General features: G+C 48.4%; 1 protein-coding gene and 1 pseudogene across 1 annotated transcript; one reads left to right on the top strand and one right to left on the bottom strand.

Annotated features, from left to right (window-relative positions):
* Positions 1 to 1,841: 1,841 nt before the first annotated feature.
* On the bottom strand, positions 1,842 to 20,652 carry LOC145356782 (patatin-like phospholipase domain-containing protein 2). Its single transcript, XM_080209648.1, has 7 exons — positions 20,313 to 20,652; positions 18,350 to 18,582; positions 17,066 to 17,131; positions 12,307 to 12,513; positions 11,836 to 11,896; positions 9,764 to 9,919; positions 1,842 to 1,975 (listed from the first exon to the last, which is right to left on the bottom strand). Exons 1-7 carry the CDS (start codon positions 20,650 to 20,652, stop codon positions 1,842 to 1,844), a joined length of 1,197 nt encoding a protein of 398 aa, XP_080065774.1.
* Positions 13,251 to 13,470, top strand: LOC145357163 (U2 spliceosomal RNA; annotated as a pseudogene).
* Positions 20,653 to 20,985: the final 333 nt, after the last annotated feature.

Here is a 20,985-nt window from a genome sequence, read left to right as displayed (position 1 = left end):
TGGAGTGTAACTCTGCCTTCAGAGCCCGTTCTTTCATTGGTACATAGCCCATCTTTCATGGTGACACCTTGGGAAATATCACTGACTGGATCCAATAAAGATTGATTTTCAGCAAATACCCATACCATTGCCTCAGAGAACAGTACATATTTGTCCTCTTCTGCTTCATAGACCCCAACCTGCTCTGGCATATCAAGACCTTTAATAAAACTAAATATAACACCCAATTACTCTCCTAAGCTGTAATTTATAGTTTACAGTACTAGGCTGTTCAATGTTTAGTTTTAATCTAAACATTAGTTCAGATTTGTTCTGGAGTTTGATCTTTTTGTTTCATGCCGTAATGTTTTGTACTTATCCCAGGTCATCCGTCTGGGTCTCTAGTTTGTTAATTATTCATTAGCTTGGAATTTTTAGAAAAAAAAGCCTGCATTTCTATAGCACCTTTCAAGACCTCAGGAAGTTCCCAAAGTGCTTTATAAACAACTCAGAAGTGTTGGCTTTGTTTTAATGTAGGAAACATACTGCCAGTACACACAAACAACCAAGAAACAAAAAAACTGATAATCCATTTAGTGATGTTGTATAGGGGTCAGAGGTCTCACAACACCAGGTTAAAGTCCAACAGGTTTATTTGGTAGCAAAAGCCACTAGCTTTCGGAGCACTGCTCCTTCATCAGTTAAGTGGGAGTTTTGTTCACAAACATGGCATAAAAAGACACAAACCCAATTTACAAAATAATGGTTAGAATGTGAGTCTTTACAGGTAATTAAGTCTTAAAGGTACAGACAATGTGCGTGGAGAGAGGCTTAAGCACATGTGTATTGTCTCCAGCTAGGACAGTTAGTGAGATTTTGCAAGCTTAGGCAAGTCATGGGGGTTACAGATAGTGTGACACGAACCCAAGATCCTGGTTGAGGCTGTCCTCATGTGTGGAACTTGGCTATCAGTCTCTGCTCAGCGACTCTATGTTGTCGTGTGTCGTGAAGGCCGCCTTGGAGAACGTTTACCTGAAGATCAGAGGCCGAATGCCCATGACTGCTGAAGTGTTCCCCAACAGGAAGAGGACAGTCTTGCCTGGTGATTGTCGAGCGGTGTTCATTCATCCATTGTCGTAGCGCCTGCATGGTCTCCCCAGTGTACCATACCTCGGGACATCCTTTCCTGCAGCGTATCAGGTAGACAACATTGGCCGAGTTGCAAGAGTATGTACTGTGTACCTGGAGGATGATGTTCTCACGTGAGATGATGGCATCCATGTCGATGATCCTTGCAGAGGTTGCTGTGACAGGGTTGTGTGGTGTTGTGTCACTGTTCTCCTGAAGGCTGGGTAGTTTGCTGCGGCCAATGGTCTGTTTGAGGTTGTGCAGTTGTTTGAAGGCAAGAAGTGGGGGTGTGAGGATGGTCTTGACGAGATGTCTTCATCAATGACATGTTGAAGGCTCCAGAGAAGATGTCAGATCCGGAGAAGATTCTCCAGAGCGGAGAAGCCACGAAGGATCAGTGCTCCGAAAGCTTGTGGCTTTTGCTACCAAATAAACATGTTGGACTTTAACCTGGTGTTGTGAGACTTCTTACTGTGTTTACCCCAGTCCAACGCCGGCATCTCCACATCATGACAGATACTGGCCAGGATAGCAAAGTGACCTCTTCTTCAAAATATGTCACAGGATCTTCTATACTGACTCAAGAACAAACTGCTCTCAGTTTAATGCCACATCTGGATGACAGCACCTTAGACAAAGCAATGTTAAATTCAACTCTGTTTTCACATCTCACCTTTCTGACTCAGAGAGGAGCACGGTACCAACTGACCCACAGCTGATGTGACTGACATGAGCTATCTTTCCGCTCGTTTGTTCTGGTCCACTGCCTCGTTGTCGATTTGCTGGAGCAGAAACGGGCTGTCATAACCCGAATATAGTCGCTGCACTTCCAGAGTACCTGGCTTTGCTCGAATGCGCCTGGAAACATCTGAAAGTCATGAAAGTTGCTAAATAATTCAGGAGTGGGGGAGGGGGAATTACCTCGTAACACAGGTTGTCCATCTGAAGTTACCCAGCATTCCAATGAGCCGCAACGTTCTTGGACATCAAACCAAAAGCCTCTGGGATATCAAGTAACCATCCTTTTACTCTGCAATCAGGCAGAAAATACTTATTAAATTATTATGTTGGAGTAGTTTATGGCAATTATACCAAACGAAACGCTGCCAGAGATTAAAAATCCTGCACAATTCTACAGGGAGACTATTTTTTACAGTACATGAAGCATTGGGTTTACATAACTGCACCCCCCCCACCCCCCACCTCCCACCCAACCCCGCCTCTCTCCGGCCTGCAGAGCGGGTGTTTCAACTACCAGTGAGTGAATTGGAAGATTCTGTAAGGAGCAGCTCCTCCAGTCACAAGCACATTGGTTAGCATTGTTGTCTCTCAGCGCCGGGGACCCGGGTTCGATTCCCAGCTCGGGTCACTGTCTGTGTAGAGTTTGCATGTTCTCCCCGTGTCTGCATGGGTTTCCTCCGGATGCTGCGGTTTCCTCCCACACTCTGAACAATGTGCTGGTTGGGTGCACTGGCCATGCTAAATTCTCCCTCAGGTGTACCGAAACTGGTGCCGGAGTGAGGCAACTAGGGGATTTTCGCAGTAACTTCATTGCAGTGTTAATGTAAGCCTACTTGTGACACGAATAAATAAATTTAAAACATTTCTCCCCCGCCGTTGCTGCTGACAGACTCACTATGGGCTTGCTACTGAGCAAATTGTTTCTTTCTTTCATACATCAATGCTTTTTCTGAAATTCATTTTTCAGTGTTGTGCCAAACCTTGACTTTCCAAAACTTGCTCACTGGCCCCTCAAGCGAGAAAAGAAAATTGAAATGTGGTCCCTCACGGGAAGGGTTGGTTTAGCCTACACGGCAGCACGGACTGTCCTTGAACAGCTGATTGATATATCAACCCCAAAGCTGCCACTGGCACACTAGTCCTTCTTTTCCCACTGGGAATGATGGGTTGGAGCAGAATCCACATCACCTCCAGTACAGCAGCCTGGGGTACGTACATCCACCTCCTGCAGCTGGGGGGGCTGAACAACGTTGGCACAAGTTCCACAGCCTGCCTAATGAGCTTGGCTCTGGCTAAAGGCAAGCTTGCTCCTCTCCAGTTGCTGGGCCCAGGAAAGGGAGATTTTGACTTCAAAAAACTGGGAGATAAAATTACAAATTACAGGAAGGATGTGGAAGCTACTGAGAGGGTGCAGAGGAGATTTACAAGGATGTCGCCTGGATTGGGAGGCATGCCTTATGGAGATAGGTTGAGGGAGCTAGGTCTCTTCTCCCTGGAGAGACGAAGGTTGAGAGGTGACCTGATAGAGGTTTATAAGATGTTGAGAGGAATAGATAGGGTGGATTCTCGGAGGCTATTTCCCAGGGCTGAAATGGTCGCTACGAGAGGACACAGGTTTAAGGTGCTGGGAAGCAAGTACAGAAGTGATGTTAGGGGTAAGTTTTTCACTCAGAGGGTGGTGAGTGAGTGGAATCGACTGCCGTCGGTGGTGGTGGAGGCAAACTTGCTGGGGTCTTTTAAAAGACTTCTGGATGAGTACATGGGATTTAATGGCATTGGGAGTTACAGATAGTTCTATGGCCTGGTAGGTATGGATATGATCAGCGCAACTTGTGGGCCGAAGGGCCTGTTTGTGCTGTAGTGTTCTATGTTCTATGAGAGACTACAACTCGGACTAGACGGTGAAGAAAAGTAGATGAGTGAAGCACCTTCAGCATTCTCACACCCACCCAGCACACAATCAACAGGCACCCCCGGTAAAGAGTCACTACACAGCAAGTGAAATAAGACAAGAGAAAGAACAAGCTCAAAAGGACATAAAATACTGCACACACTGGAAATAAAAATATAAAATGCTGGAATATTCAGCAGGCCCAGCAGCGTCTGTGGAGACAAACAGAGTTAATGTTAAACAGGGATAACCAGAGGCACAGACCTGAAACATTCAAGAGGGAGCTGGACGTGGCCCTCGCAGCTAAAGGAATCAACGGGTATGGAGAGAAAGCAGGAATGGGATACTGAAAGTGCATGATCAGTCTGGTCATATTGAGTGATGGTGCAGGCTTGAAGGGCCAAATGGCCAATCCTGCACCTATTTTCTATGGGGGGGGTGATTTTATTGTTCAACCCACCCAGGGAATCGGAGCGGGTGAGGGGTGGGCCCGGGGGAATCGGGGTGGGTGAGGGGGGGGCCGGGGGAATCGGGGTGGGTGAGGGGCGGGCCGGGGGGAATTGGGGCGGGTGAGGGGGGGGCCGGGGGAATCGGGGTGGGTGAGGGGCGGGTGAGGGGGAATCGGAGCGGGTGAGGGGCGGGCCGGGGGAATCGGAGCGGGTGAGGGGGGGGCCGGGGGAATCGGAGTGGGTGAGGGGGGGGCCGGGGGAATCGGAGCGGGTGAGGGGGGGGCCGGGGGGATCGGAGCGGGTGAGGGGGGGGCCGGGGGAATCGGAGCGGGTGAGGGGGGGGCCGGGGGAATCGGAGCGGGTGAGGGGGGGGCCGGGGGAATCGGAGCGGGTGAGGGGGGGGCCGGGGGGATCGGGGTGGGTGAGGGGGGGGCCGGGGGGATCGGAGCGGGTGAGGGGGGGGCCGGGGGGATCGGGGTGGGTGAGGGGGGGGCCGGGGGGATCGGAGCGGGTGAGGGGGGGGCCGGGGGGATCGGGGTGGGTGAGGGGGGGGCCGGGGGGATCGGGGTGGGTGAGGGGGGGGCCGGGGGGATCGGAGCGGGTGAGGGGGGGGCCGGGGGGATCGGAGCGGGTGAGGGGGGGGCCGGGGGAATCGGAGCGGGTGAGGGGGGGGCCGGGGGGATCGGGGTGGGTGAGGGGGGGGCCGGGGGGATCGGAGCGGGTGAGGGGGGGGCCGGGGGGATCGGGGTGGGTGAGGGGGGGGCCGGGGGGATCGGAGCGGGTGAGGGGGGGGCCGGGGGGATCGGGGTGGGTGAGGGGGGGGCCGGGGGGATCGGAGCGGGTGAGGGGGGGGCCGGGGGGATCGGAGCGGGTGAGGGGGGGGCCCGGGGGAATCGGAGCGGGTGAGGGGGGGGCCGGGGGAATGGGGGCGGGTGAGGGGGGGGCCGGGGGAATCGGAGCGGGTGAGGGGGGGGCCGGGGGGAATCGGGGCGGGTGAGGGGGGGGCCGGGGGAATGGGGGCGGGTGAGGGGGGGGCCGGGGGGATCGGAGCGGGTGAGGGGTGGGCCGGGGGAATGGGGGCGGGTGAGGGGGGGGCCGGGGGAATGGGGGCGGGTGAGGGGGGGGCCGGGGGAATGGGGGCGGGTGAGGGGGGGGCCGGGGGGATCGGAGTGGGTGAGGGGTGGGCCGGGGGAATCGGAGCGGGTGAGGGGGGGGCCGGGGGGATCGGAGCGGGTGAGGGGGGGGCCGGGGGAATCGGGGTGGGTGAGGGGGGGGCCGGGGGGATCGGGGTGGGTGAGGGGGGGGCCGGGGGGATCGGGGTGGGTGAGGGGGGGGCCGGGGGGATCGGAGCGGGTGAGGGGGGGGCCGGGGGCATCAGGGCGGGTGAGGGGGGGGCCGGGGGGATCGGAGCGGGTGAGGGGGGGGTGAGGGGGGGCCGGGGGAATCGGGGCGGGTGAGGGGCGGGTGAGGGGTGGGTGAGGGGCGGGTGAGGGGCGGGTGAGGGGTGGGTGAGGGGTGGGTGAGGGGCGGGTGAGGGGTGGGTGAGGGGCGGGTGAGGGGTGGGTGAGGGGCGGGTGAGGGGTGGGTGAGGGGTGGGCCGGGGGAATCGGGGTGGGTGAGGGGTGGGTGAGGGGCGGGTGAGGGGTGGGTGAGGGGTGGGTGAGGGGTGGGTGAGGGGCGGGTGAGGGGTGGGTGAGGGGCGGGTGAGGGGCGGGTGAGGGGCGGGTGAGGGGCGGGTGAGGGGCGGGTGAGGGGCGGGTGAGGGGTGGGTGAGGGGCGGGCCGGGGGGAATCGGGGTGGGTGAGGGGTGGGTGAGGGGCGGGTGAGGGGTGGGTGAGGGGCGGGTGAGGGGTGGGTGAGGGGCGGGCCGGGGGGAATCGGGGCGGGTGAGGGGTGGGTGAGGGGTGGGTGAGGGGCGGGTGAGGGGCGGGCCGGGGGAATCGGAGTGGGTGAGGGGCGGGCCGGGGGAATCGGGGTGCGTGAGGGGTGGGTGAGGGGTGGGTGAGGGGCGGGTGAGGGGCGGGTGAGGGGTGGGCCGGGAAAAGGTCCGTTGACCTCGGGTGGGATTTTCCGGTTTTGGGGCGAGCGAGACCAGGCTCTGTTTCTCTCCACAGACGGTGCCTGAGTGTTTGTTTAATCTCAAAAAGAAATTCAAGTGAACTGGAAGAATCCAAAGCTTACGCCTGAGCCACAGAGTGCACTGGGTACGGGGTGGCAGCAACACCCACTTCCTGCCTTCTCAGAGTTAGCAACGCTGTTAAAACAAGGAGAAAGAAAAGATGAACAGGAATTGAGAAACTGTCCTTCCCTCCAACAATTCCACTAGTTAGGACAGGACAGATAAAGAGATGGCAGATGTGAGGTGGGAGGGGGTGGTTGTGCACGGGAGGAGGAGGGAGAGTACAAGACACACTTGAGGGGGTTGGGCGGGGGGAGAAGAGTGGGGGGATGGTGGGCTCCCTCCATTAGTCTCCTGATTTCATCAACTCATAACAGGTTCCCTGTTTCCCAGGCTCGCCCAGAACACCCTGAAGGGGGTTTCACCACACACTTCACTTCAGAGCCACATCCTCAACAAATATCACCGAGGAATGGAAATGCTCTGTCCAACCAGCATTCTGTTCAATCCACTGTAACAGAGGGCATGTAGGATCATAGAAACCCTACAGTGCAGGAAGAGGCCATCTGGCCCATCGCGTCTGTACCGACCACAATCCCACCCATATCCCGACACATTTACCCACTAACCCCTCTAACCCACGCATCTCAGGACACCAAGGGGCAATTTATGAATGGACAATCAACCTAACCCGCACATCTTTGGACTGTGGGAAGAAACCGGAGCACCCGGAGGAAACCCACACAGACACGCGGAGAATGTTCAAACGTCACACAGACAGTGACCCGAGCCGGGAATCGAACCCAGGTCGCTGGAGCTGTGAAGCAGAGTGCTAACCACTGTGCTACCGTGCTGTGCATAGAGACAATCCCAGAGTAAGGAGGCATCACTCTTCACCATGGCTATGTTGGAAGCACTCTCACTTCTGACCCAATAAAAAGTCTCACAACATCAGGTTAAAGTACAACAGGTTTATTTGGTCACATGACCTTTCGGAGCACCACTCCTTCATCACGCGAGTCCTGATCTGATGACTCACCTGATCAAGAAGCAACGCTCCAAAAGTCTGTGCTACCAAATAAACCTATTGAACTTTAACCTGGTGTTGTGAGACTTCTCACTGTGCTTGACCCAACACTGGTATCTCCACACTCTGACTCAGGAGGCTGAAGGTTCATCTCTCACTCCAGTAGTCGAGGACAAAGAAAAATTCATGGCTGACATTCCAGCAGTGTACAGAGGGAGTGCCACACTGTCAGAGGGTCAGCGCTGAGCGAGCGCCGCACTGTCAGAGGGTCAGTGCTGAGCGAGTGTCACACTGTCAGAGGGTCAGTGCTGAGGGAGCGCCGCACTGTCAGAGGGTCAGCGCTGAGGGAGCGCCGCACTGTCAGAGGGTCAGTGCTGAGTGAGCGTCGCACTGTCAGAGGGTCAGTGCTGAGCGAGCGCCGCACTGTCAGAGGGTCAGTGCTGAGGGAGTGCCGCACTGTCAGAGGGTCAGTGCTGAGGGAGTGCCGCACTGTCAGAGGGTCAGTGCTGAGGGAGCGCCGCACTGTCAGAGGGTCAGTGCTGAGGGAGCGTCGCACTGTCAGAGGGTCAGTGTTGAGGGAGTGCCGCACTGTCAGAGGGCCAGTGCTGAGGGAGTGCCGCACTGTCAGAGGGCCAGTGCTGAGGGAGCGCCGCACTGTCAGAGGGTCAGTTTGTGTAATGTCTGGCAGTTGTGAAAGTGATAGATTTAAATGATATAGATGAGAATTAAGTTTGGGGATGACACAAAGATTGGCGGATTGGGTAATAGTGAGGAAGAAATTCTCAGGTTGCAGGAAGATATAAACGGGTTGGTCAGGTGGGCAGATCAGTGGCAGATGGAATTTAACCCTGAAAGGTGTGAGATGATGCACTTTAGAAGGAGTAACAAGATAAAGGAATATTCAGTGAATGGCAGGACACTCAGAAGCTTAGAGGAATGGAGGGATCTGGGCTGCTTTTCCACAAATCCCTGAGGGGGGCAGGACAGGTTAATTGGGTAGTTAAGAAGCCATACGGTTCCCTTGCCTTTATCAATTCTGTCATAGATTATAAGAGCTGGGAGGTTATGTTCGAGCTGTACAAAACTTTGGTTAGGCCACAGCTGGAATACTGTGTGCAGTTCTGATCACCTCACTAAAGGAAGGATGTGATTGCATTGGAGAGAGTACAGTGGAGATTCACCAGGATACTGCCTGGGATGGAGCACCTGAGTTATGAAGAGAGGTTGGCTAGGCTTGGATTGTTTTATTTAGAGCACAGAAGGCTGAGGGGTACATGATTGAAGTGTATAAGATTATGAGGGTATGGACAGGGTGAATAGGAAACGGCTGTTCCTTTAGTTGAAGGGTCAGTAATGAGGGGATATCATTTTAAGCTGAGGGACAGGAGGTTTAGAGAGGATTTGAGGAAAGATGTTTTCACCCAGAGGGTGGTGGGAATCTCGAACGTGCTGCCTGGGAGGGTCATAGAGGCAGGAATCCTCACAACCATTAATAGGTACAGGGATGAGTGTTTGAAACGTCATAACATTCATAGCTAGGAGCTAGTGCTGGAAGGTGAGATTGGTGTAGAAGATTTTGTGTAATTTTGTCAGTGCAGACTCGATGAGCTGAAAGACCTCTTCTGTACTGTATGACTCTAAAGGCACTACATAACTGCAGTATTTCTTTTCAATCTGTGTCCAGGTGTTCAAATGACAGGTTTATACGTAAGGCCCAAAAATAAAAGCAAATCAAAAAGTTTGGTCTTTCCCTGGACAGAGAGGAGATACAAGGCAAGAGGAAGTATTACATTATGTAACAACAATTTGCACTGATATAGAAAAGGGGACATAACATTTAAATTTGAAGGAGTGAAATGAGGAAGCATCTAATCATACACAGAGGAGTGAAAATCTGGATCTTCCCTTCTCCCGTAATACTGAGAATACAGGGAAACAACTGGAGCCTCCGTAACTGAGAGCAATAGATTCCTGCACGTAAGGACAAATAGGCTTGAAGCACAGATCAGACATGGTCTAAATGAATGTTGGAACAAAGGAACAAATGTCCTTTTCCTGCTCCTATGTTTCTGTGTAACTCACAATCCAATTATTACTCATCCAGTTCAGCACTTAAACCCATTTTTCCAACCATCCTGCAGTAGCAAAGCTAAAACATCATCCAACCAACAAAACATTGCCTTGTTAAGAGTTAAATAGCTTGCTTTTTTATCCCTGGGATGTCTTGGCTTTGAGTTTGTCCAGTTACTGGCATTCAAAATGGTCTTTCCTGTTACCCTTATTCTATAGATGCTGCTCTGTGAGGTGGGACCAGAGAATTCACCGATTCCTGTGCTGCCAACTAACAGGGAAAAGTGCGACATGACCTTTAAATAGAGAAATGGAGAAAAAGAGTACAGGATTGGTACCTCCAAGAATCCGCAACTTACATCGAGATAATCTCCCTTCAAGAGAGGCAACATTGGAGCATGCCTCAGGTTCCAGGTGTTTGGTGATTTGTTCACCCCTTTGTGAGGGTATATAGCCGTTACAGTACTGACTTGTTAAAACTTTGGATACAACTGAGGCATCTTGACTCAACAAATCTAGAAACAAAAACAAGACTGATATCAAACAGATTGAAAGACTGGATGATTGTGGCTCAAAACGTAAAGTTTCTTCCCTCACAATTATTTTTTAATTCTTACATGGGATGTGGGTGTCACTGGTTGGGCCAACATTTATTGTTCATCCCTATTTGCTCTTGGATTGCTTGAGTGGGTTTCAGGGGGCATTTAAGAGTCAACCACATTGCTCTAGTGTCATATATAAGCCAGACCAGCCAACCAGATCTGAAGGAGGGTCATCCAGACACAAAACGTTGGCTCTTTTTGCTCTCCAGAAACAGTGTCAGACCTGCTGAGATTTCCCAGCATTCTATGTTTTTGAGTCTATCATGGTAATCTGAGTGTGAAATGCAAAGGTAAGCTAGCTAGAATTGTCATCAGTGCAGGTATAATCACTGGTAAACAGCAGACACAGCTCACAAATCTATTTAACAACACAGTGAGGACGAAAGCTCGGGGTATCGTTCATCATCCGTCTCACACTTTATATCCTCAATTTGAAAGATTCCTTTTGGATAAGTCTTTGGAATGCCTACAGTCAGGAAAAACTTGTTCGAAAGAGTCTTTTGTTCCCAATTCATAAACTCACTAAATAACAATGTAAACTCAACCCACTATTTTTATTCAACTGCACTCAGTTCTTTCATGAACACTCTTTCTCTTATTCCCCCTTTTATTGTGGGAGTGCAAATGACAGCAAAACAAAGGAGAACATGCCCATGTCTTCATCAACGTGGACAAAGTAGAAAAGGTTGAAAGCTTCAAGTTTTCAGGTGTCCAGATCACCAACAACCTGTCCTGGTCCTCTGATGCCAACACTCAAGTTAAGAAAGCCCATCAATGCCTCTACTTTCTCAGAAGACTAAGGAAATTTAGCATGTCAGCTATGACTCTTAGCAACTTTTACAGATGCACCATAGAAAGTATTCTTCCAGGTTGTATCTGGTATGGCTCCTACTCTGCCCAAGACCGCACGGAACTACAAAAGGTTGCGAATGTAGCCCAATCCATCACATAAACCAGCCTCCCATCCATTGACTCTGTTTATACTTCCTGCTGCCTCGGTAAAGCAGCCAATATAATTAAGGACCCCACACACTCTGGACTTTCTCTCTCCCACCTTCTTTTGTTGGAAAAAAGATACAAAAGTCTGAGGTCACCTACCAGCTGATTCAAGAACAGCTTCTTCCCTGCTGCTGTCAGACTTTTGAATGGACTTAAGTTGATCTTTCTCTACACCCTAGCTATGACTATAACACTACATTCAGCATTCTCTCATTTCCTTCTCTACAAATGATATGTTTTGTCTGTATAGCGTGCAAGAAACAATACTTTTCACTGAATGTTAATACATATGACAATAATAAATCAAATCAAATCAAATGGGGTGGATGTTGTGAGTGAGTGGGTGAATGGGTGATTGCAATAAACCAACTCCTTTTATTTAACTTACCTCAAGTTTGCTATGCAAGTTATTCATATTGGATTGGAACACTCCAAGCCTATGGGTTGGGGTAAATATGGCATTAATAGAAGAGGAAATCAGAATAAAGAAAACACCTTTCTGTTTCTGGATGTGTAGAGAGAGGAGGCATCAGGGCTGTTTAAATTGACCCCCCTTCTCTCCATAGCAGTTGCATGAGATAAAGTTCCTTAACAGATAAAGTTGAGATCGGAAGTTATTCTGAATACACGGGTATATACTCAGTGGCAGCACACATGCCTGAATTTAAGGCCCACTCAGGTTACCCCAGGATATCAGGGAATGGGGGTATCTTCAAGCAGCAGAGAGGGAGAGATACAGGAAATCTACAGGATTGTGTGTGCAGGTACGGTGCATGTAGGCAGCTCTATACACAGAGACAGATACGGCTGTGATATGAATCCAGACTCACCATTCTGCAGCAAGTAGCGCAAGGCATCAATATAACCATCCCAAAGGAACCGCTGCAAAATCTGAAACACAATCAAATATTCAGCTCAGTGCTATTGTTCCAGGGTTTCTTACACAGTCCAAAATATTGTTGGGATATGGTTCCCACCCCACTGGCCTGTAGGATGGGCTCCCTCTCAAGGGGAAGGCAAGGATCTAACTGCGACAGATAACACAAATATAGAAGTGAACCAGTGTTAAACTTGCCTGTGATGCTATCAGCAGATGAAGTGCCTGACAAGGCACTGATCAGCCTCATTCATCAGCATTCCAGGATGGGGGGGAGAGAGGGAGGGAGAGAGAGATCATGAAACTCAGTGAAACGGGGCAGAGATCAGATCCTTTCACCTGGGACTAGAGATGGGAAGATGGTCGTCTGGAGGGAATGAGAAAATAAGGAGTGTGAAAGGAGGTTTTGTACGGATCAGGTTACCTTGGAATGAGGTGGGAAGAGAGCCAAGGCCGCTCGGTGCAGGTTTTCAGGGGAAAGCACAAAGCTGCTGTTCCCCAGCCAGAGGAGGAAAAAGTTAGCATCGTTCCTGGGGCAAATATCAATTTCTCCTGAGAATGGTGAAATGGTGATTGTGTTCCTCCTGTCATTTAAAGGCTGCATGTTGGTAAATCCTCCATCGATGTAACGCTGCCAAAGGAAGCACAAGCATTAACATTTCACATTCAATCAGATTAGGGTTGCTCAGATTGGATTTTGCCCACTGGCAGTGTGCTATCTCTATAACAGAGCTGCCCAACAATGCCCACTCCCCCCGCTTCACCCCAATTCCTCCCTTTCAAATCTTTATCCAATCCTTTATCGAAAGTTGTTATTGAATCGGCATCCACCGTCCGATCATGGAGCATATTCCACATCACGGGTGCCACGGTGACACAGTGGTTAGCACTGCTGCCTCACAATGCCAAGAACCCGGGTTCGATTCCCGTTTGGTTCACCATCTGTGTGGAGTTTGCACGTTCTCCCCGTGTATCCGTGAGTTTCCTCCGGTTGCTCCGGTTTCCTCCCACAATACTTCACTGCAGTGTTAATGTAAGCCTTACATGTGACTAATAAATAAACTTTAACCTTGCTTTAAAAATGTGCAGGTTAGGTGGATTGGCCATTCTAAATTGTCCCTTAGTGCCAGGGGACTAGCGAGGGTAAATACATGGGGTTGTGAAGACAGGGCCTGGGTGGGATTGTGATCGGTACATACTTGATGGGCCAAATGGCCTCTTCTGCACTGTAGGGATTCTGTGAATCCTCATAATATAGTAACATTTACTTTGAAGGTGAGCAGTGTGGATCTAAGACCAATGTTTTAAACCTAAATAAAATTAATTAAAGGTATGAAGGCAGAGTTAGCTAAGGTAAACTGGTAGCATCGCGCTTCTCGGCCTTTTGGCTAAGATCAAGTGTAGTATCTGTTCTTATCAGTGTAGTATTGGCATGCTGCACTTGGTTGAAGTCATTAGGTTACATTTCAGCTTCATTTGAAGCAATTTTTAAAAGTGGCATCTTGGCCTTTTGGCTAAGATGCAAATAAGATCAAGCCTTGGAGGAGGAGCTATGCCTACTCCAATCGGCTTGGATCATGTAGGTCAAGCCCAAGACAGGAGCTGACAGGCCTGTCTTATCAGCTTGGGTTGGAAATGTCTCAACTTGTTGAGACTCTGAATTGGACTTGATGTGATTGAATTGGAATAAAAAAAACTGGGACACTAGGCCTTTTGGCTAAGATCAAGTGTAGTATTGAGGTGCTGTACTTGGTTGAAGTCATTAGGTTACATGTGGCTTCATTTCAAGCAATTTTTTAAAGCAGCATCTCGGCCTTTTGGCTAAGATGCAAATGAGATCAAGCCTTGGAGAAGGTGCAATGCCTGCTCCAATCAGCTTGGATCATGCTAGGAGGTGAGAGCCCTGTCTTGTCAGCTTGGATCGGGAATGCCTCATTTGCTGAGATCTGAATTGGACTTTGATTGGATTGAATTGGATATAAAAAAAACTCGGACACTAGGTTAAAAGGTAACACAACAGAGGTGCAGTGGCTTTTAAGGAGATTTTTAATACATGATGAAAATGTGCCTTTCAGAAATCATAGAATCCCTACAGCGCAGAAGGAGGCCATTTGGCCCATCAAGTCTGCACTGACAAAAATCCAACCCAGGCCCTATCCCCCTAACCCTACATATTTACCTCACTAACCCCTCTAAGCTGCACATCCCGGGACACTTAGGGGCAATTCAACATGGCCAATCAACCTAACTCGCACATCTTTGGACTGTGGGAGGAAACCAGAGCACCCAGAGGAAACCCATGCAGATACAGGGAGAATGTGCAAACTCCATACAGACAGTGATCCAAGCCAGGAATCGAACCCAGGTCCCCAGAACTGTGAGGCAGCAGTGCTAACCACTGCACTACCGTGCCACTCCAAAAGTGTTTACAAGCCCCTTCTATTTTATCCGAGCTGTTCTGTCTGGATCCAGCAGCAGTCTATTTTTCTGCAGCAACATTGATGACGCCAGATGTGAGATACTGTGTACAGCTTCAGTCTCCTTATTTAGATAATAATACAAGTAAACTGGAAGAAGTTCAGAGTGCAGTTAGACATTAGAAGGTCTCAGCTGTTACATTATCAGTATCCTTGATGCAGATAAACATATCAGAATGAAGTTGTTTTAGACATAGTGGGGTCAGATCACTGCAGAGCGGATGGGGAAAGTTGGTCAAACTGCATCGTTCAAAGTGATCTGATTATTTCCCAGTGAAGGCAACTCAAAGCAACAGCACAGACTGGCAGCTGGGAACAGGAGGGGGTTTATACACACAGGTATACCTCATACAGTTAGTTCATTGGCAAAAAATCTTTCACATTCAAATAGTTAAAACAGAGATCAGATAGGATTAGGAGCAATGGACCAATTCAGAAGCAAACCCTGGGGTTGCAGATCTGCTCAATTACCAGAGGCATCTGATGTTCCTGACAGGGAATGTTTAGCACATTCCGATTTTCCATTTGACTCATTGAAAAAAATCAGAGGGATCAGTCTTTCCAAAAAGATTCAAGAAAATCCGAAACACCACAAAAGGGAAAAAAAAGCCTTTCAGAGGAGCATGAGTCAGACTGCTGTGATCTACAGTTCTAATTTCATGCACCAGTTAATAAAAAGACACACTGTGATCACACGCAACCCATATGATCATGATGCCTAGAGCAAGAAGTCTGGAAAAAAAGGATTAAGAAACTAAAACCCTTTCTTTTGTAAAGTGTAAAGATTAACAGATATGTTTCATCCCACAATCTTCCAATAGAAACCACCCAGACCAATGGATAGAGCAGGGCAGGGTATCAACTGGGAGTGAATGAGTCATGCAAGCTCACCACTTGTAATAGGATCAGGAATAGGTAAAAACTTGAGAAGATCAGGGGGGAAATAAAATCACAAGGAGGAAGAAAAATAAATGTCCCAAAGCCTGAAAGACTGCCTGGGCAGAAGGTAAACCTGAGTGTTCACAAGCCTGTGTCCTCAAACACCGTTAGATAAAATGAACAGAAACATTTTTGGTTCCATTAGGTTTTATGTTCTAACAGTAAAAGTTGAAATTCTGGAAAGAATTAGGTTCTGATCCAGTAAGGTGTTTATGGCTCCTCTACCTTTTAATTATCATACTGTATCTACATATGTTTCCTGTCCATGATATTTGTCATTTTGAGCACTTTTTTTACAACTGCAAGTTCCTACGTGCATATTGGAAACTATCTATGTGACAAGCACACTGCCAGGAATTTGCTGGATAATTGCTTCATTTTAGCATTGGTGTACATGAACAGGCAAAAGCTATTCAGCTCCTCGAGCCTGTTCCTTGCCTTTCACTGACATCCTGGTTAATTTACAGCCTAACTCCATGAAGCTGCCTTGCCCTATAGCCCTGAGATTTTTATAGGAGGTATTAATGATTGGGGTTTTATAATTACAATTGATCTTGCATCAATTACCATTTATAGAAGAGAGTTCCAAACATCTGCCACCCTTTGTATGGAAACATGTTTCCTCATTTCACTTCTCAATAGTCTGTTTTTCAGACTACACCCGCAGCTTTCCATTCCCCAGTCAGCAGCAAAAGTTTCCATCTTGTGCGTTTCTCTTAATATGTTCACAATTCAATCAAATCACCTTTTCTAAATTCCAGAGTACAACCCTAGTTTATGTAAACACTCCTCATATATTAACACTTGAGAACCTAGGTAACACTCCTTCCAAGGCCAATACACCCTTTGTAAGGTGTCCAGAGTTGGTCACAGTTGTGGTTACGAGGACATAGGAAGATAATACATTTAGTGGAAAGAATGAAGATTGAAAATACAAGCAATTCTGAAGCAGATGCAGGAAGAGAGACCTCTGGGGGTACTTTTGACAACTCATTCAAGGTGGCAGGACAGGTTAGCAAGGCAGTGGGATCCTGGACTTTATAAATGGAAGCTTCAAGCACAAAGTCCAGGAAGTTATTCTCTATATTTATGAAACATATCTTCACCTCCAGGTGGAGTACTATTATTCAGGGCACCATACTTTAGGAAGAACACAAAGGTCTTGAAAAGAGTGCAAAAGAGATTTACTAGAATAGCTCCAGGGATGAAGGCCTTCAAGTAATTGGACAGACTGGAGACTCAGAACAGAGAAGGTGTGATAGAGGTGTTTAAAATGGTGAGTGGCTTTTAGATAGAATAAATATGAAGAAATTGTATCCAATAGTCTAAAGCCAGATGGCACAGATTTAAAGTAACTGACAAAAGAACCAGAGGCAAAGATGATGAATTTTATTTCGAAAAGTAACAAGTGGTTAGGATGTGGAATGCACAAGGAGTGATCAAATAAACTAGGGTAGTATTCCCTGGATTTTAGAAGGTTATTAATGGATGATTAGATTGAATTTTCAAGCTATTAATCTAAACAGAATGGATACAGGTTCAATGGGAATTAAATATAGTCCTGGAAAATACAATTACAGGGTCATGGGAAAGATCACAGGAGTGGGGGGTGGAATAACTGGATTGCTCTTCCAAAGAGCAAACAGACACTTGATGGGTGGAATGGCCTCTTATGTTGTTCTACCATTCTACAAGACAGTGGAATATAAACATTTTTTGTGTAGATACTTGCAGCACAATCTAGAAGATCTGTCCATGAATACTTACCACACCACGGAAAGTTGGAGGGATCAGGCCACAGTAAACAGGAACAAAGCAGCTACACACTAACGCCTGTACCAAGGAGAGAACAGTTCACATTTAAATGATACATTTTTAACTAAGTCTTCATCTTGCACATTTCAAATGAGGTTGGGTCAAGTGGCAATGAAAATATCCCATTGAATGGGTTACTCTATGTGGACAGAGGCACTGCATGTAAAATAAGACCTTAACAGTTAGAAAAACTCCACTAAATATTTCTCAATAGTAAAATGAAGTTAATGATAAGTAAAATGATACAAATGCCACAGCACCTGCCCTACACGAGTACCAGCACTCACAGCACCCGCCTTTCACACAAGGTAACAGTGCTCACAGCACCCACCTTACACACAAGGTACCAGTGCTCACAGCACCTGCCCTACACAAGGTACCAGTGCTCACAGCACCCACCTGACACATTAGATACCAATGCCCACAGCCCTACAGATTATGTATAAACTAAAAGCCATTCATTCAGTTTGACCACTTGCTGGGGCTTCCTATTGGGAAGATAAGGTTTAAACAAGTCAGAAGCTATGTTCCTTGTTTTTAATCTATGTACAGTGAAACAATGATTTCAATGGAAAAATCAATCTCACACACACACACACACCACACACACACACACACACACACACACACACACACACACACACACACACACACACACACACACAAGACGGGACAGCATCATATTAAAATGAAGACATTATAGCATAAGGAAATTCTGAAAAGTCAAAATTTGAACTTGAGCAAACACTACTGAACAATAATCTGCAGGAAGAGGGATGATGTGTTGTAGGCACAAAAACAATGAGTCAGGAGATTAAATCAAAAAGCCTTTTGAATTAAACATTTCCTGGTTAGGCAGGGGGCATGGCTGGGAGGCAGGGGTAGCCAGAATAAGATAATGATTGATTATGATGCCCTATCGGGATGAGTGTCCATTAGGAGAGTAAACGTCAATATGAGCAGATGGGGCTGAGCTGGGCTTTTCCCTGTATTGTGATTAACCTGCCAAATAAAAGTGACTCTTCACTCAGGAATTCAAGGGATCCCAATACCACGGGATCCAACCCTCAGCTACATGCCTGGAAGGGACAAGAGGATAGTGGGAAGTGGGGCAAGGACAAGATGTTACTGGGATAACTCACAAATACTCTGCATCATCAGAAATCCAGAAATACTCCACAGTCAGAAAGTTCTGAAATTTCACTCTGTGTTGGATGAGATAAAGCTGTCTGTTACCTGGATAAGTTCCTCATTAGAAGTGAAGTCAGAGATATAAACATTCTGTCCGTCAGACACCCGCGTCAGGGAGATGAAGAGCCTGCCAGAGGCAAGCTTGTAGGCATTCTCAGGAAGGTTCTCCACTAAACCTTTCCTTATGATTTGGAGCAAGTTAACTAAAGGGTGTATCGGTCCGAGAAACCATCTCCTCGACAGCTTAGCAGCTCGTTTAAGGCTTCGATAGAAAGTATCTACAGCAGAATCAAAAATTAATGCAAATGGGTTGCATGAATGAATCAGTCAACCAAAGACATCAGTGTCAGCTTGAATTCAGCAAAATATAATCCAGGATTTGGGAATACACAAACAGATTTGCAATATGAAAATCACCCAGTACAACAACTCTGTACAAGAGAAAAATACTGTGGAAGCTAGAAATCGGAAAGGAAAACAGAAACTAGTGGAAATATTCAGATCTGGCAGCACTGGAAAAGTCACAAACCTGAAGTATTACCTCTGCTTCATGTTGCCCGAGTCCTTGCAGCAGTTTCTGTTTTTCATAGAATCCTTACTGAGCAGAAGGAGACCATTCAGCCCATCGAGTCTGCCTAACTCTCTCACAGAGCATCCTTACCCAGGCTTACCCTCACACCCCCATGTATTTACCCCGCTAATCCCCTAACCTTATGTCTTTGGATTGTGGGAGGAAACCGGAGGAAACCCATGCAGACATGGGGAGAATGGGCAAACTCTGCACAGACAGTGACCCAAGGCTGTAATTGAACCTGGGTCACTGAGCGCCATGAGGCAGCTGTGTTAACTACAGTGCTGTCCGATATTTGGTTTTATATTTGCGCTTTCAAGTATGCTGATGCAAACAGCACATTTTGAACTGAGGTATACATCTGGCATTTTCAAGAACTTTGGAAACAAGGAGTTTAATTTTGAGGTAAAGCAATTCTGATGGAACTGTACACTGGAGTGACAGAACCAAGGAAGATGGATGGCAATAGATACCAATGCCCAAGCACCCACCTGACACACAAGGTACCAATGCCCACAGCACCCGTACCTATATCCACAGCACCCACCTGACACACAAGGTACCAATGTCCACAGCACCCACCTGACACACAAGGTACCAATGTCCACAGCACCCACCTGACACACTAGAAAATCAATCTCACACACACACACGCAGCACTGGACAGCATCAAGTATTACTATCCTCTGACAGAAGTTGGCACTCTGGACTCCTTACCCACTGCTGCAGTGCCCTCAGCTGTATCCTGCCATGGGGGAGGGGTCAGCAAAGTGAAACAGGAATTAATCTGCTGATTTTTTTTGTCATGGCGTAAGGAGGTCTCTCAATCCAAACTCCACTTCTCCAGCTGCCAGCTATCTTTGAGAATAGATGTTTGGCTAAGATTCTTTCTTACCCACCCTATCAAGTGGATGGAAAGATCCACTTGCATTATTGAGGATTTGGGAGTTCTCCTGGAACCAATATTTATCCCCCAACTAACATTAAAAATAGCTGAGCTGGTCATGTTTACATTGCTGTTGGGGGGAGCTTGCTATGCCCATTTTGGCTGCAACATTTCCTACATCACAACAATGACTACACTTCACAAGTACTTCATTGGCTGTAGAAGCCTCTGGGATGAGATCAGGCGCTATAGAAATGCAAGTTTTTCTTTGGTCACGATAAGATTCATTGCATTCTAACCTAGCCCAATCTAATTCTTCCCCAATGTCCACACTCAAACAGATCAATCAGCAACAGTTCATGATCTGCAGGGATCCGCTACTATTTTTGCTCCCATCCTTCCCGGCACCAGATCCAACTTGTGCCCCACCCTAACACTGAGGCAATGAATCTCACACTTTGCAGCTCTCTGACTCTTCACCAAACCCACCCAGGCTAACTGGTCAGCAACAAGCGGAACACGCAATGGGGGAACTTTCACTAGTCACTTACCCAGGTGGATAGCACACACAACAGCAGCAGCTATGAGGGACCCAGCCGATGCTCCAAACACTCTGGGAGCTCTGTACACACTCTCCGGCATGTTCTCTAGTAAACACGCTGTTACACCGATGTGATAGGTGACCAGGAAGCCACTGCCGGAAAAGGAGAGTGCCCGGTACGGAGGGCCAGCACCTTCTGGGACTGCCTGCACCTTCCTGTCACCGGCTTCACTGTCACCTTCCCAGCCCCCGGCACTCTGCCCCAGCACATCAGTCTGCACATCCAACTGGCGTTCAAGATACATCCCTGGAAACCCAGAGCCCTGAGCTCCAGCTCTGTCCCTCTCCATCATTCAGTCTCTCCGGCTAATTCTCACAAACTTTACTCCGTTATCCCCACCCCTCCGGCTTCACTCAGCAAGTCCCTCCTCTTCACCTTTCCTTCAATCTCCCTCTCTAGCTCTCCTTCACCATCTCTCTCACACTCCCTCTCTTTCCCTCCCTCTAGCTCACCCTTACCCTCTTTCCAGCACTCCGTCACTCTCTCTTTCACGCTCTCTCTTTACCTCCTGCTCTTCTCCCTAGTACTCCCTCAACACTCCAGCAATCCATCACAGAGTGTAAACTCTCCCTAGTCCTCTCTTCCTACCACCCTCTCACCCTTTCACTCCCTAACAGTCCCT

The sequence above is a fragment of the Carcharhinus amblyrhynchos genome, chromosome 22, assembly GCF_965287045.1.
Source record: "Carcharhinus amblyrhynchos chromosome 22, sCarAmb.v2.hapA, whole genome shotgun sequence".
In the NCBI taxonomy this organism is placed as follows: Eukaryota; Metazoa; Chordata; class Chondrichthyes; order Carcharhiniformes; family Carcharhinidae; genus Carcharhinus; species Carcharhinus amblyrhynchos.
Note: the sequence above shows the minus strand (reverse complement) of the source record. Positions and strands in the feature narration are given on the sequence as shown.